This window comes from Trachemys scripta, chromosome 2, assembly GCF_013100865.1.
Source record: "Trachemys scripta elegans isolate TJP31775 chromosome 2, CAS_Tse_1.0, whole genome shotgun sequence".
Taxonomy (NCBI): Eukaryota; Metazoa; Chordata; order Testudines; family Emydidae; genus Trachemys; species Trachemys scripta.
Window position 1 is genome coordinate 62120514 of NC_048299.1, and position 14831 is coordinate 62135344.

General features: G+C 39.0%; 1 protein-coding gene across 2 annotated transcripts in view; it reads right to left on the minus strand.

Moving 5' to 3' along the window:
- CPVL (carboxypeptidase vitellogenic like) overlaps positions 1–14831 on the minus strand; it is an 86794-nt gene that overhangs the window by 41806 nt on the left and 30157 nt on the right. For both annotated transcript variants that reach the window (XM_034760707.1, XM_034760708.1), the window contains exons 6-10: positions 13335–13393; positions 12635–12711; positions 10241–10307; positions 1109–1231; positions 677–808 (exon numbers count right to left, since the gene is read on the minus strand). In XM_034760707.1, coding sequence (XP_034616598.1) covers positions 677–808; positions 1109–1231; positions 10241–10307; positions 12635–12711; positions 13335–13393 — 458 coding nt within the window. The remainder of the gene's footprint in view (positions 1–676; positions 809–1108; positions 1232–10240; positions 10308–12634; positions 12712–13334; positions 13394–14831) is intronic.

The following is a 14831-nucleotide window of genomic DNA, read 5'->3' on the forward strand; positions in this document are numbered from 1 at the left end:
GTGTAGTAAAAGTGTCTAACCAGAAAATATCTACATCATAAATATGATGCATATTCTCCCATTATAATGCTTAAATTATAAAAAAGAAAAGTTACCTATTTAAAAAACACAACAGAGATTATAAACTCAGAAGAGTTACTATAATGCTCGTCCAATGAGTTACTTCGTGTAGAGAAAATGTCGGTGTGCTGTAATCTTGGGATACCACCACATCTTTCAACATGGGAATCCACGAGCCACTAAGCAATATTCCTTGCAGACACCAATTAACTGCATCTATGAAATGCAGCCACTATTTTTTAATATAAAAGGTTTAACAGCATGTTCAAATATATGCAGCAGCTCTCTAGACTGCATTTCTTCTAAGTTCCATGGGTAAATTAAACCTTCAGGGCATACAAGCATTTAGTTAAAGAAACAAAAACAGTTAATGAAAGACAGGACTGTATAAACATATTCTAAAGCCCCTCTGTTTTAAATGAGGCCAAAACAAATTCTATGGACAGCCCTTTTCTTTCCTTTCATTCCCTCCTCCCTCTCCCCCACTCTGCCATGTTATAATGGGCACCTTCTCCAGCATCAAACTTCTGATCTTCATTATGCTTCTTTCTGACCCCTTACTCAGTTCAGATGGTTTTAATTGCTAAAGGCCAATGTGGGGGCCTCTGATACGTACTTCAAAGGCTTTCATCCACTTCTTCTGCTGGATATAAATTACTCCCAGGTCAGTCTGCTGCTGGACATGTTCCCTCTGCTTCTCATCCACCAAGCCAATTTGGTACAGGAATTGTGCATAGCCACCCAGCATCTACCAGACAGGCACACAAGAAAGGAAGCTGATAGGTTAGGAAAGCATGTTTTACTTTTCCAAGATCGCCTTTTAAAAATTCTAAATCAGTCACTGAATTCAACTGAGTAAAATTTTAATTTAAAAAAAAAGTGATCTAGTAACTTGATGTTTGGAAACATTTGGCAAATATTAAAGGCTTAAAGCCATTAGGAAGCCACTTGGGAAACAACTACCTTTTATCTAGATAGGACTGTAATATGAGAAAAGTACTCCATTTAATTAAGTACAAAAAGAATAGAAAAAATATGTAAAGTTTACCATTTCAGGGTCACAGAAACCATCACCAATAGCAACTCCTTTGAAGTTGATCTTAACTTTGGCTTTGGAACTATGGGTATGGATGTAGTAGCCAATAGCAGGCACATACTTCCCTGCATAAGACTGGAGAGAATGGAATGGTAGGTGATTCACTTTGAAATAATATTGCTTTATTGTGTATTGCAACTTGAATATTTCTACATTAGACAGACTAACAATATTTTATTTCGCTTTCATAGAGTTATTGCAGGTTTCCATTTTTTATTTTCTACCCCTCACAGACATGCAGCTAATTTATTCCTGATGAACACACAGTTTAAATAAATTCATTATCAAAAGTGATTTAAGACATTAAGGTTGAAATAGTCAGACATCTAAGGGGTTGGAATCACCCGTTCCCATTATTTATAATGGAAAATGGGCATCCAAATCCCATAGAAATCCCACCCTAAAGTAGTTTGCCTGCCACTGGTCAAGTTTATCCTTGGCTTGGACTGGGCTGGTAACTCAGAGGGCCATTTAAGATTGTTAATACCGATGTTTCAAGTTTTAAGGCCTGATATACACTTAAATTTTATAGGCACAGCTATATCAATCAGGGGTGTGATTTTTTTTTAAAAACCAATATAGCTCTGCCAGTAAAAGCTTTAGGGTAGAGGTAGTTACATTAGTGTATCACAGTACATATGCCAGCTCAATGAAATGGCATAAGCTATACTGGTGTAAGCATTTTCATATCAATACAATTACAACCATACCACAGGATTTTCCTGGTATAACTTTACCAGCATAGTGTAGACAAGGTCACAGATTTGCACTATTTGCTGAGAGTGACATCTCACTTGGTGCCACAAGCAGGCGGTGTTTGGGAGACTTACTTTCTCTTTCAAGAAGAAACCAAGGACAAGGATTCCAGCAGAACCATTGGTCATACTCAAGCCCCATCAAGGGAGAGCTGATCTGCTAGCACAGTAGAGTTCATAGCATGCACAAGCATACTGTGAAACTCTGCACAATCTACTGTGAGGGGCATCTCATTTTGAAGAGTCACAAATGGCTTATCTTGTAGGTGGAGCTTGGAAGAATTCCACAATTCTTTTCCTCCCAATTTGACCCCTGGATTCATCTGACAGGGAAGCACTGCCAATAGGCTCAATCATAATTAGATTAAAATAGACACGAATCATAGAGCAACTGTGAAATCTGTCTCTATCATAAACTTTAATTCCAAGTAGGGACTCCGCGACAATACCTTTAGTATATATGTTTAATAATAATTCCTGGTACTCTGACCACTCTTTCCCCTTCCCTCTCCCAGACCTTCCATCAAAAGCATCTAGATGTTCAGAATAGTGTGAGGACTCTAAATCATGTTAGATTCATCTCTCGGTTTAAATAATAATTAGCATCATCAGCTGCAAAAAAAAAAAAAAAATAGCCTTTTGCCTGCAGCTTGCTAAGACCTCAGCCCTTCCTCTCAGACAAGAATCTGATCACAAATTGGGGCTGACACTGGAAGCAATGCAAAAGCGGTAGCCTTCCCCTTCAGGCAAACATATCACCCTTTGGCTTCAATCTATTCTGTCTCTCAAAGCCTGATCGCCAAAGCCCATCACCAACTATGGTATATCAGCTATTCTATCTTCATCCATGACCTGGCAAGGCTCCTCCGTGACAACACAACTGACAATGCAATGGACTAAGTATGCAAGGTTCAAAGAAGGTATTTTCTCTGTTGAAGGAGTTTGGTTGTGGAACAAGCATTTAGAGGCAAGGCTAAACTGGAATCTGGCCACCATTAAGGCATGCTTTATGGCCTTCTTTTGGAAGAAGCTTTTCAACTATAGCAAGATTGTATGGGTACATTTAATGCCATAATGCTAGGGAAGGGGAAGAACAGAAGAGCCCATGAAGTACAAGCAAAAATTTAAATTCCATCCTACCTTCAGAGGAAGGACGAGACAGAATGTCTCTCAAATCTAGGAATGTATTAGTCGGAAGTTTACTTATTCATATAAGCCTAACACTGCAAGTTCCTATACCACAGTTTCAGGTAGATTATAAAATATGGACTATTTCGTACCACAGTGGTACAGTGGTAACATATTTGTATAGTGCCAGAAGGGTGTACAATGCTCTTCAGGCAAATGAGACAAGGTCCCTGATCCGGCAAGACTGATGTCTAATTTATGCTAACCCAATGAAACTGACAGCACATGGTGAGTAATGGGGGGTAGGCAAGTGGACTGACAGAGTATCTTCGTTTTTCCACAGAGAGCAGACTGCACCTTTTACTTTATGAAAAACACTTGTTTAAGTGTCCTCGGTGTCTTAGGCTGTATTTATTCACCTATTCCTATGAAAACTGGAAAACAAACCGCCCTGAAGCACAAAGAATAATAAAACTAGCCTTCCTGAGGATAGTGACAGGCACGGTCTCACCCACACTATCCTGTAATTTTTTTTTAACATAAACTTCTGCAGATTTATTATGCCCCTGCCAATTGTTATTAGCAAAGAAATGGCTTTCCCAGCTAAGAAGTCAAGCTGGAATCTGCCTCTTCAGAGACAAAGTAGTTGCAGATAACAAAACTATCATGAAAACTATGTCCTTTGAGCAGAATTACACATGAATTAGCAGTTACTATTGCTAGAAGATTTACTCTGCCACAGTTCTTAGATATAGTTAGTTACCATGCTGTCTATTTATATTTTACTAGACAAAAGAGCTCTCTCTAAATATTACCTACCTACATAATGGACAGCCCGTGGGCCATAACTTGAATTACACCAATGCAAATCCTTGCATGGACACAAATCTGCTTAAATCTGGTTATATCACTTTAGCTTGCCCCCGTAACAAGGGCAAGCTTAACTAAATTGGCTTAAATATAATACTTGTAGTCAAAGAGGTTCAACTTTATGTGTAGGCCAAGGGTGAAATCTTGGCTCTATTCAACTAAATGGGAGTTTTGCCATTGACTTCAGACAAGCCAGGATTTCACCTCAGACCTTTAAGACCAGACAGACAGTGAGGAAAATGGGTGGGGGGAGCAGGGAGAGAGAGATATAATTAAAAATAGAGAAACTTTAGACAGAGAAATTTATAACTTTACAGCTTTATAATCTGAAAAGCCACATTGTCAACAAAGTTTGGGCCCAGACTATTTGGCATGAAATGTCACTCAAAATTCTTCAATTAAATGTTAAATGAAGCAGACATAATAGCTACCATATTGCTTCTTCTAGAAGGACCATTAAAATACATTGTGCTTGTTTATTGAAAAGCCAGATGGACTGTGCTCCTCCTGCTGGCTGAATAGTGAATGGTTGGTTCCCAGAGCTATAATCTTTTTTCGTTCTGAGACCCCCCCCACCCCCCCAACGTGCTGCAACAACTGTTTTTCTGTATATAAAACCCAGGGCTGGTTTGAGAGGGTAGCAAGCTGGGAAATTGCCTGGGACCCAATTGCTCATGCTTCGGCTGCAGCTCCTGGGGTTTCAGCCCCACGCGTTGGGGCTTTGGCTTTCTGCCCTGGGCCCCAGCGAGTCTAACGCTGGCCCTGCTTGGGGCCCCCCCAAAACCTGCTCATGGCTCCCCAGGGGGCCCCGGACTCCTGGTTGATAACCACTGCTATAGACCATATAGCCTGCCAACACACTTGTATGTGCAAACAGATTTTTGCCCCCAAAAAGAACCTTGGGAAAAAAATACAGTTCAGCGAAGAGTAAAAAACAAACAAGCCAATGTACTGTCTGGTTTAGGCCCCCACATATTATTTACTACTGTATTACAGCAGCATTTACAGGGCCCAACTGAGATCAAGACCACTACCCTATTTACATACAGTCCCTCCCCTGAAGAGCATGCAATCTAAACAAACAAGAAAATATTGTTTAAGTGTTTTCCCCATAGAGAATCTCTCTAAACTTATGTTGCCAACAGATTTGTTTGAAATATCCCCTTTTCAATGTAGCTCGTGTGTGAATGACTGCATGTTCACAAGCACATGGCTTGCAAAAACCCTAAAAGCACTCTCTGCTCTGTGCATGCCTAAACAGACAAGAGAAGGAACAAGCAGAGAGCTCCTCACTCATCTGACTGTGGTTCATTTGAAGGTTGATTTGTTATAGCACAAGACTAAGTTTGGTTTTCTGTATTCCTTTTTCCCCCACACTAATGAAAATAGCTTTCCATGACCCTTTTTAACTTTTATCCCATTATTCCTATACCTCTTAAGCTCATGCCTTTCTTTTACTTTTTTTTTTAAGCAAGACTAATTGAAGCGTGATATGTTTATTTTCTCTTATGAAGTTACTGTAAAAAGGGCAACGCCAGCACTTTTACAGTTTATTTTCACTAAAGGTTCTGCGGCCTGCAATGCACAGGAGGTCAAACTAGATGATCACGATGGTCCCGTCTGACCTTAACGTCTATGAGAATATGGGAATTTTAGAAGTTATTGGCAATTTTTTACAAGTAGATTCAAGTATTATATTTTAAAAATAAAATTGCAAGTTTCCCTTAAATGCCAAAAACTATTACAGCAACCAGCAACTAACTTATCCTAAAGCGTGACTGTTCCAAGCAAAATTGGTGTCAGCACTTAGCTTTTTTCTATAATGCCAATGACTATAAAGTAGTCCAGTAACTCATACTGTAGGTACACTCCACCATTCATTTAGTACCATTTTCAAAAGGGCTATAACTTGAAAATTATATGAGCAAAAACTGAAGTATTCATGTAAGTTGCACTTCCGTGAAGTTTTAGACATCCAGATACTCAATTTGCATGTGCAAAAATGTAAGCATGAAAAACTGCTCATACAAGAATTTGATAGCTCAGACTTTCTCGTTTTGAAAATCTGACCCAAAGATGACACTCCTTTTTATGTCCCACCACACACTTTGCCACTTTGTTTTACCTATTTCATATCTAATACACAGGGACAATAATCCACAAGAAAAACAGAATTTTGTCCTTTTGAATTTAAAGTGGACCTTGGTACAGAATTTTAAAATCAGATCCTAGCAATAGTTAACAAAACTTGGCAAGCACAACCACATTTAATACAACACAGCAATCTGTCATAGGCTCATGTGTAGAGACAGCTTTCTGATTCTATTTAATTTAAAAGTCAAGTCCTTAAGTGGCTGAATAAAGACTTAAACAGCTTTCAGAAATGATTCAGAGTCTGTAAGTAGTTTGAAACACTATTCTCCTTACATGATGCCTCAAGCTTTATGATTAAAGAGAATCAAGGCCAAGGCCAATCAGAAGGAACAGAGGAACAGTACAATATTAAAGTTCACTGAGTGCTTGTTGATAAAGGTGCCAGAGTAACAGCATTGAAGACAGTCCACATATAAAATACAGGCAGCGGTGGCACTGAATCTCTCATTCCTCACCTAGGAACCTCAAAGGTAATAGATGATTGCTTGTATTAGATGTATACTCAGCTTTTGGAATATGGTGGTCAACAGGAATGCAAAATAAGGTAGTTCATTTTGCAATGTCAGACTAATAGGAACTGGACTTCAGCCACTTACTCATTTCACAAAAGCCAGTCAAGAGCCATTAAGTGTGTAACCAGATTTCTTGCTGAAGGAAATAGCCACTGTTAGGGACCAGAGTCAAAAATTTTATCTTTAGCCACCCAAGTTCAGATACCTAGAGCCATATTTGAACATAATCGAAAACTACAATCAAATATAGCCCACACAGAGCCTCCTTAGTCAGGGAAGGGAGAGGAGCAGAAGACTCAGCCTACAGAATTTCCCCGTGCAGACTTAATTTACCAGGGAGGTGCTGAAATGGCATGGGGTGTTGGTTCTGTCCAAGCAAAGTAATTGCAAATACCTAGCAGATGATCACAAACCATGACACCACAACACTATCTTTGTACGTCATCATTAGTAATAGTGATTTTATTTAAATATGACATCTGCAATGCCCAACAGTGTCTGTACCAGAAAAAAGAGCAACAGAAAAATAATAGGAGTTACGAACTCAGAAAAGGTCACCAGATACAGAGGCATATCTGATCTCCCTTCCCAACCAGAGTGCCAGTTGGTTCACAGATGGTTACCTGCAAGAGGGGGATCTACGCCCCACTTCTTTCTGTATTCTGGAATTGTCTTGTGCCAATAGGCCTCTGAGGTTTAATTGTGATCTCCAGAAGCACAAGCAGCTTGGACAGAAGATGATGAGGCTGCACTTGGAATCTCAATTGTCTCTAAGACTACATACGGTCCTTGCACAAAATATCTACAACCAAGTCAAAAGATTTTACCTGCCTTCAGCAACAGACATTATGAAGAACCATGCACATGAATTCTTTAGGATATCAGACATTCAAGACTACTTCTTTGCTCCTCATCCTGATTAGTATCTACACTCACATACCATCCTTCTGTCACATCAGATCTCTCTGCCTGCCAACCTAATAGTGGAGGGTATAGGAATTTCAGCCTGGGAGAGTCCCACATTACTAGTAGTCTATTCTCTTCCTACTTTTAAGTGACAACTCAATGTTTTCTAAGGTATTTATTAATTTGACCTCACATGGCCCATGATGGGGGTATCTAATTCCCATCCAGAGAAAAGACCAGGTGCTTGCTATGAGCGTAGGGATTTGCAGAGTAAAAAGGCTAAGCCAGTTTGTGTTCCTATCAACATACCACACAAAGACGTGCTAAAGAGTTGGGCCTGGATTCTGGCAGCAAGAATTTGGAAGGTTCTGTTGGGAAACAGCTGGAGCTAAACTCACTAAAGTAAGGAGGAAAGGGTGATAGAGTTGGTTCTCTTCCATTCTGCAACCAGGATAAGATGAGCTAGGCTTTTGCCTTTCTTATACTTTTATCTCCATTTTGGCTAAGAGACTCCTGCTTTATTGGTGTTTGAGCCTTGAGGCAGGACATACGCATCTTTTCGTTTTTATAAGTAAAAATATATAAAGAGTTTAGACCCTTTCCAGCTGCATGTCACAGCCCCAAGCACTCCTACCCTTTTTCTTAGAGCAAACCACTTCCCTCCAACAATTTCAGTCATTTTGAATTGTATGCAGGTGATTTTTTGATATGCAGCAGGCTTTCATGTATTTCACATTTTCAACTACACTGTACAGTGCTTCTGAGAATCTTCGCCATGGAGAGGAAGTGATTCACAAGCACATTGAAAAATAATGATTCCTGCAGATTAATTAAATGCAGATTGAACTCTTTTTAAGTAGGTTTTGTTTTTGAGCCCTGTGTTATCAGACACTTCTCTCTTTAGTGACATTAAAGCCAGCTGATGCTCTTGAAAAGTTGTTGTGAGGAAAAGACTAGGAAGACAGACACATTTATTCATTCCTAGTCATTAAACTTAGAGACATGCACTAATTAAAGTTCTGGTACATGTATCTTTATGGGTCATATATCAAATGAACAAAGGTTTTTGAAAAAAAAAAGCTACAAACTTTTTAGTTTAATAGATAAAAATAGTTAACCCCAAAGAAAAAAAAATTTCTACACACACACTCTTTCTTAGAAGTTGAACTAGCCATAGACATATTTTATTTTCTTGACCTATGTCTTAAGTTTTAGGCTGTTATAAAAAATAATAAATAAGGTTTGTTTAACATAGCTCAAGGGCAAATAGACTTCGACACAGCAAGTGCTGCACTGGCAACTCATCAGGTGTCATGCCTGATCTGTAGAGTTCATGCCATCAAATAAACACACAATATTGGTTTGTACTTGCATCTTTGTTAACAGACTGACAGAAATGCCTGTTTGAGTTCCACAGCAATAAAACCTGCAGTTGATCAGTTTTTGCCTGTTTTTGAAGTTACAGGACAAAGAAAGCCAGAGGCCATATTTGGTCCTCTGACTGCACTTTGAACAACTCAGCTGGCACATAAGGGTGCCAGATTGAAGTGCATAGGGACACAGGATAGGACTTCATTCTACACACCTCTCTGATGAAGTAAGTTTTTACTATTTACTTCTACTGGGCACTGCAGAGCCCAGACATCGAGGGGAGAGTGAGCTCATGCTCAAGCTTTCTGGCTAATGCATCTGAATTGTTAGCTACATACCAATTACTGTTTCTGTTGGTTATGCACAAACCAAAGAAAGCAAGCAGGGCTTTTAGCTCCCTTGTGGAGTATGCAGGGCTGAAAGTTATGGAAGCCATATTTTTATTTGTGGACTGAGTAAGTCTATTATGAAGTCCTTTAGGGAAATTAAACATGGACCCCTCCCATGTCATTTTCAACGTTGTTTTTTCTGCATTTAAAATTGTACATTAGATTGTCAAAAAGCATCATCTGAAAATAAAGTTCACTAGATGCTTCCATTCAAGACTGAAACTTGTCTCAATGGAGCAATTAAAAAGTCCTGCTGCAAAAATGGGAAACTACTGTTACGAAACTGAAGGTGTTGCCAAAGTTTGCCATTAATTTTTCATGGAGTTAACGCAAAAATATGTCCTAGGAAAGCGCTGCAGTCAGAAAGATCAGATCCTTGCAGGACCCTAATCTTACTAGTATAAATCCAGTGCGTATGGAAACAATAAACCAAAGCTTTTCCATCCAAAAGTTATCTACAGTATGTTTTGGGAAATTGGCTGATGACCTGTTTCCATATATTTCCAAGAAAAAGATCACATTAACAGACTGCTTTTCAGAACAGTGTCTGGAAAGGGATATATAAAATTAAGAAAAGGATATACGTGACTACTGTTCCCTGGATATACATAAAGGAGAGATATACATCTTTTTAAAGTTACTAGTTGATCATCCTGAAGCAGTAAGGACAGAAAGTGAAGAGTGTACATTTAAGAGTGAAATATGCCAGTAAGAAACAGATATTGGTATACCTAAAGAATTACAGTATATTTCAAATAGCTTATAGTCTGCTAAGAAAGACTACAAGCTTTACATGAGAAAGAGTGATTGCTTCACTTCACTCCTCTCCTGAGAACAGTCAATGTTTTCATTTTTTTTCCCCCTGCATCATTCTGCTCACTGGCCTCTAAGTACTCTGCTGTCAGAGTAAGGGCAATGAAGATTTATTCTTCATGCTCACAATTTATTATAAAATAAGACAGTTTTCTTGAAAATAAAATAAATGTTATCTCAACTCACTTCTCCTGTAACATAGAAGTCATTTTTCTGATAGTCTGGAAATAGCTGGAAAAACTGGATGAGTGCACTGAAATATAAATATAAGTATAAATCAGGATTACATGGAAATTAATCTCACCCCAATTAGCAACATATTTTAAAGTAAATTTACTCTAAATACACAGCAGAATCCCATATGGAGTTTTATAGGACATGTCTGTTAGGATTAATACTCTCTCCATGAGAAAACTCGTATCACTGGGGTCTATGTTTTTTTGTTTTGTTTTTAAACCTACTCTTCCTTTAATGAGCACGTCAAATATATAGTTCTGGACTGAGTAATCTTCTGCACCAGTGTATACAGATTTTCTGGAAAATGCAGCAGATTTAGAGATCACAGGTCATAGCATTTTTAAATTGACCCTTAGAGAATAAAAGGCTTTGAAACACCATGATATTTAGAAATTCCTGAATCACTTGAGAGAAGTTTGCATAATGTCCACCCACGCATTAAAATTTAACTAACTTTTGTTTTCTTACTTCAATCTCAGTGGAACTGCATTTTGACAGTTTCAACTGGTGAAGCTATAAACCATACTGTCGAAGGAAACAAAGCTGTCCTTTGAAAGAAGGCAGAAAGAGGAAACTGCAACTGCCTTTGACTTATGACCAAGCTAAGAAGGGTGCTGTTTCTCTCTGAAGCGGTGCCACAGAATAACCTACAGACACCACTGTGATCATAACTGGGCACCCAACACTTTCAAGGTACAAGGGTCCATTACTAAGATTATAAGAGTGAGTCAAGTTGCTAACACAGTAGGCAACTACCAGCAAACAACAACAAAAAAAAACAAAAAAAAAAAAGAGAGGGTTGAGGTTTCACAGGCCGCTAAAAAATTGACCACTACTGCTCAATTTCCTGTAACTAGACCCAAATTTCTGATGAAGATTTTAGACTTTCCTTCCTTTCCCTCGCCTCTGAATTGCAGGAAAGGGGGTGGGATGCATGAAAAATGTGAAACCTATAAAAGGACAGCTGAAATCAGTTTTCTGCACTACCCTTTGATTAGCTGTTCCTCAGCTTGGAAAGCCTGAAGCTAAAAGAACTAAAAAACAGCTATAAACAATGGACGCTTTGAATTAGCTTCTCTTTATACATGTCATGCAAAAGGAGATGGGTCTCAAGCCTGCAGTAAATAGCCACATAGAAGGTCAGCTGGAATTTGTAACAAAGTCCTAGAGAAAAAGCTAACAACAAAAAGCAGTTCCAAAACTTATGAAATTACTTTCTGAATTCCATATTAAAGCCAAGATGCCTGCCAGTTAAACAAGTACAATATTTACTATGGGAGTAACACAAACTAAAAGGTAAGTCAGTTTGAACATTTATTGCTTCAGAGGAAAAGAGCTAAGGCTCCATCATGCCAGGTGCTAAGCACTCTGGCCCAACTCAGCAGAACACTTCAGCCTGGAACAGCAAAGCGTGTGCTTAAGTGCTTAGCACCCAATAGGATCATATTCTAACGCTTTGGAATACAGACAGAAATGCATCCCCCAACAGATTTTGTGGTAAAGCAAATATTTCTAATACAAGGTATTCAGTGTAGCCTTCTGCCCTTCTAAAGATTCTGTTGTGCAAAAGGACCAGTGGAAGAGGAGCATTAAATTTTTAGTCTATAAAAACAAACAACAAAAACTTCTCAGCAATAGGTCCTTCTCAACAGGGCAGGCCACCCATTTTGAATAAATTATTAAGATTGTCAAGCCCTGTTCCAGCATTGAAATTTGGAAGCCAGCAATTTGAAGGGAGGCCACTTTAAAGAGCGTGAGCAGAAATCAAGGAAACATTTAACCAAAAGTGGCTATAGAAAGTATAGGGAGCAAAGGAATGGAGCAAGACATGAAGAATAAATAAAGCTCAAGAAACTCTGTTATGGCCCCTATTTCCTGCATCCAGGCATTACAAGAATCAGGACAAGATACAGAAGCATACTCAGGTTGGCAATTTTTCCTCTTCTTTTTGAGTCCCCATCCCTCTCCCTCTGCTAATTTCTCCTTAAGTGCTTGGTTTTTTATTTTATTTTGTTAAACATACTGGTTACTGAAACAAATAAATGCATGCACTTAAAGTTCATTCCTTCCCTAGAGAGGAATGCAGCAATATTCCCAGTATGTGCTCAAATTGGGAATCTCTCTAGAACTAGAATGAACTGTAAGTGTATCCACTACATATGAGCCTAATGTCAAGCAAAAATTCCTTGAAATAAAAAGGAAGAAAACAATTCTTTTCTGTAAATGCTAATCAAAATGGGTTTAGAAGCTGGCCAGAAGATGTCAGCAGTGCTAGCTTTGGGGAAATAAAGATGAACAGAAATGAACACAAAGAAAGAAATGGAGTAAGGTAGCACAATTTACCTGTATAAATCTCTTCCTACATCATCTTGGTTTACTGCATATCCAGTATCATCAGTAAAACTAAAGCCAGTCCCAACCTGATAATGAAATGAAAAATCATGGGATTTGAGAACAAAATTGCTTCTAGCTCCTTAACACTTTTTTTTGCCATGTGGCAAAATAAGTTTTAACCTAATTTACAGTTTTTTAATTGAGAGAAACCATATGCTTGACAGAATCTTATTAGGGCATTTAAAAGGTAAGAAACTTTATTTTTGCACTCAAGATAGACTACATTCTCTGCTCTGTTTTCTGAGGTGGTGATCTCACCAAAGGGTGAAAAATAAAACCAAACTTTCATCTTGGCAAGTAAGAGAAGAGTGGAATATATCCTTGATACTTTTATAAAAAACAAAATTGCTTTTAAGTACACATTGTTAGTAATTTGTAAATCATAGTCTATAGTACACCCCATCACACTGTAGAATGAAGAGAGTCTTCCAGTAGCACACAAAGTGATGCGACTAGCATTTGTCACATGTAGTTCTGTCTTTCTTCTTCTACATGTCTAAAGAATTGATTACCACAAAAAAGGTTTAAAAATGGACCTTGAAAGCAGAATTATCAAGGCAACATTTTAGAAATACTGTATACATATTTAACTTTACAATATAAAATAGACAATACACCTACCACAGACACTTGCATATTTTGTACTTACTGGATTGTCAATGTAAAGCATGGAAAATTTAGATGTCCAAGGAAACTTCCGTTTATACACTATGAATAGAAAAGGCGTTGCTGTCAGTCATAAAAACATAAGTTATATAATCAAGGAGTTATGCTATGAAAAGGACTAGTAAATAGCAATACAAAGTTCTCACCATTCATCTCCATCCTAGATAAAGATAAACATGTTCCTATAACTCATTTCAATGGCATAGGTTGGAAACAGCCATAATACTGGATATTAATATGTCTGTGAAAAAAATAAACAAGCTACTGTATTTTGCCAGTATATTCTATATTATAGATGGGGCTGGTAGCACCACCTATTATTAAGGTTGCCTGACACTTCCCCATTATAAGTCCATGTTTTCAGTTGCTTATAACTTTGCCAGAATAACCATTCTGGCTGAAATTTTCATGCCCTGTGTTTGCCTGGGGCTGATGACAGAAAAGATCGATTCAAAAACACTCGGTCTAAAGTTTCAGACAAAACTGAATCAGTTGTTTCCAAGAACGAGGCTAGGAAAAAATACATGGTTTTGTCCATGTTAAAGAATAGGTTGTCCAAATTTTTTGACTAGCTCTAGCACCCGCATTTGGAATGGGAACTTGAAATTTGGCAGGAAGTGGTGAGTGTGTCAGGGATGTGCCTTTTGTCATCTCTGTGAAAATTTGCCTTTTAAAAAAAAAAAAACAACACACAATGCAACTCTCACATGCTCAGTAGATTTGAGCAGCTAAGACATGCTCAAAGCTCTCACAGCTCCTAGAGCTGACCAGATTGCACATGCACTACCCCCACAGAGCAACTGAGCATGCTCCCGGACAGCGATACAGGGGTGAAGCTGGACTTTCACTTTAGCGGCTGCTCTGGACCAGGCACTGGAACTGAGAGCATGGAGCCTGTCTCTCCAGTGTTCTTGGTGACCTCCCTGCTGGTACCCAAGCAGCAAGGAGGAGGCGGCTCAGTCCGATCTGAATTTGGAGACGGCAAAAACCAAACCAGAAGAAGGGAAAGACATAGACTGGGAAAAGGAGTCTGGTAAGAGTGGGACTGGAGAGGGAGAGAGAAACTGAGGGCCAAGCAGTCTGGGACTGGGAGATGGGGGGCAAAGGAGGAGGAATCTGGGAGCCAGTTGCCTTAAGGGGAAGAGACAGATCTTACAAGGAGCTGGAGTGTGGCAGGGAGAACTAGGATGGGCTTGGCAAAGAGCAGGGCCGGCTCTAGGTTTTTTGCCGCCCCAAGCAAAAACAAAAACAAAAAACCTCCAGGAGCGCAACTGCCGAAACAAAACAAAACAAAAAAAAAGGTGTCCGGAATGCCACCCCTGAAATTGTGCTGCCCCAAGCATGTGCTTGGTTTGCTGGTGCCTAGAGCCGGAAGAGGGATAGGAAGACTTGTCCAAGGAGCTGGGAATGGGGAGACGGACATTGGATGAGGATCCCAGGGAAGGAGACTACGGGCATGTCTACAGTACTAGGTTAGGTT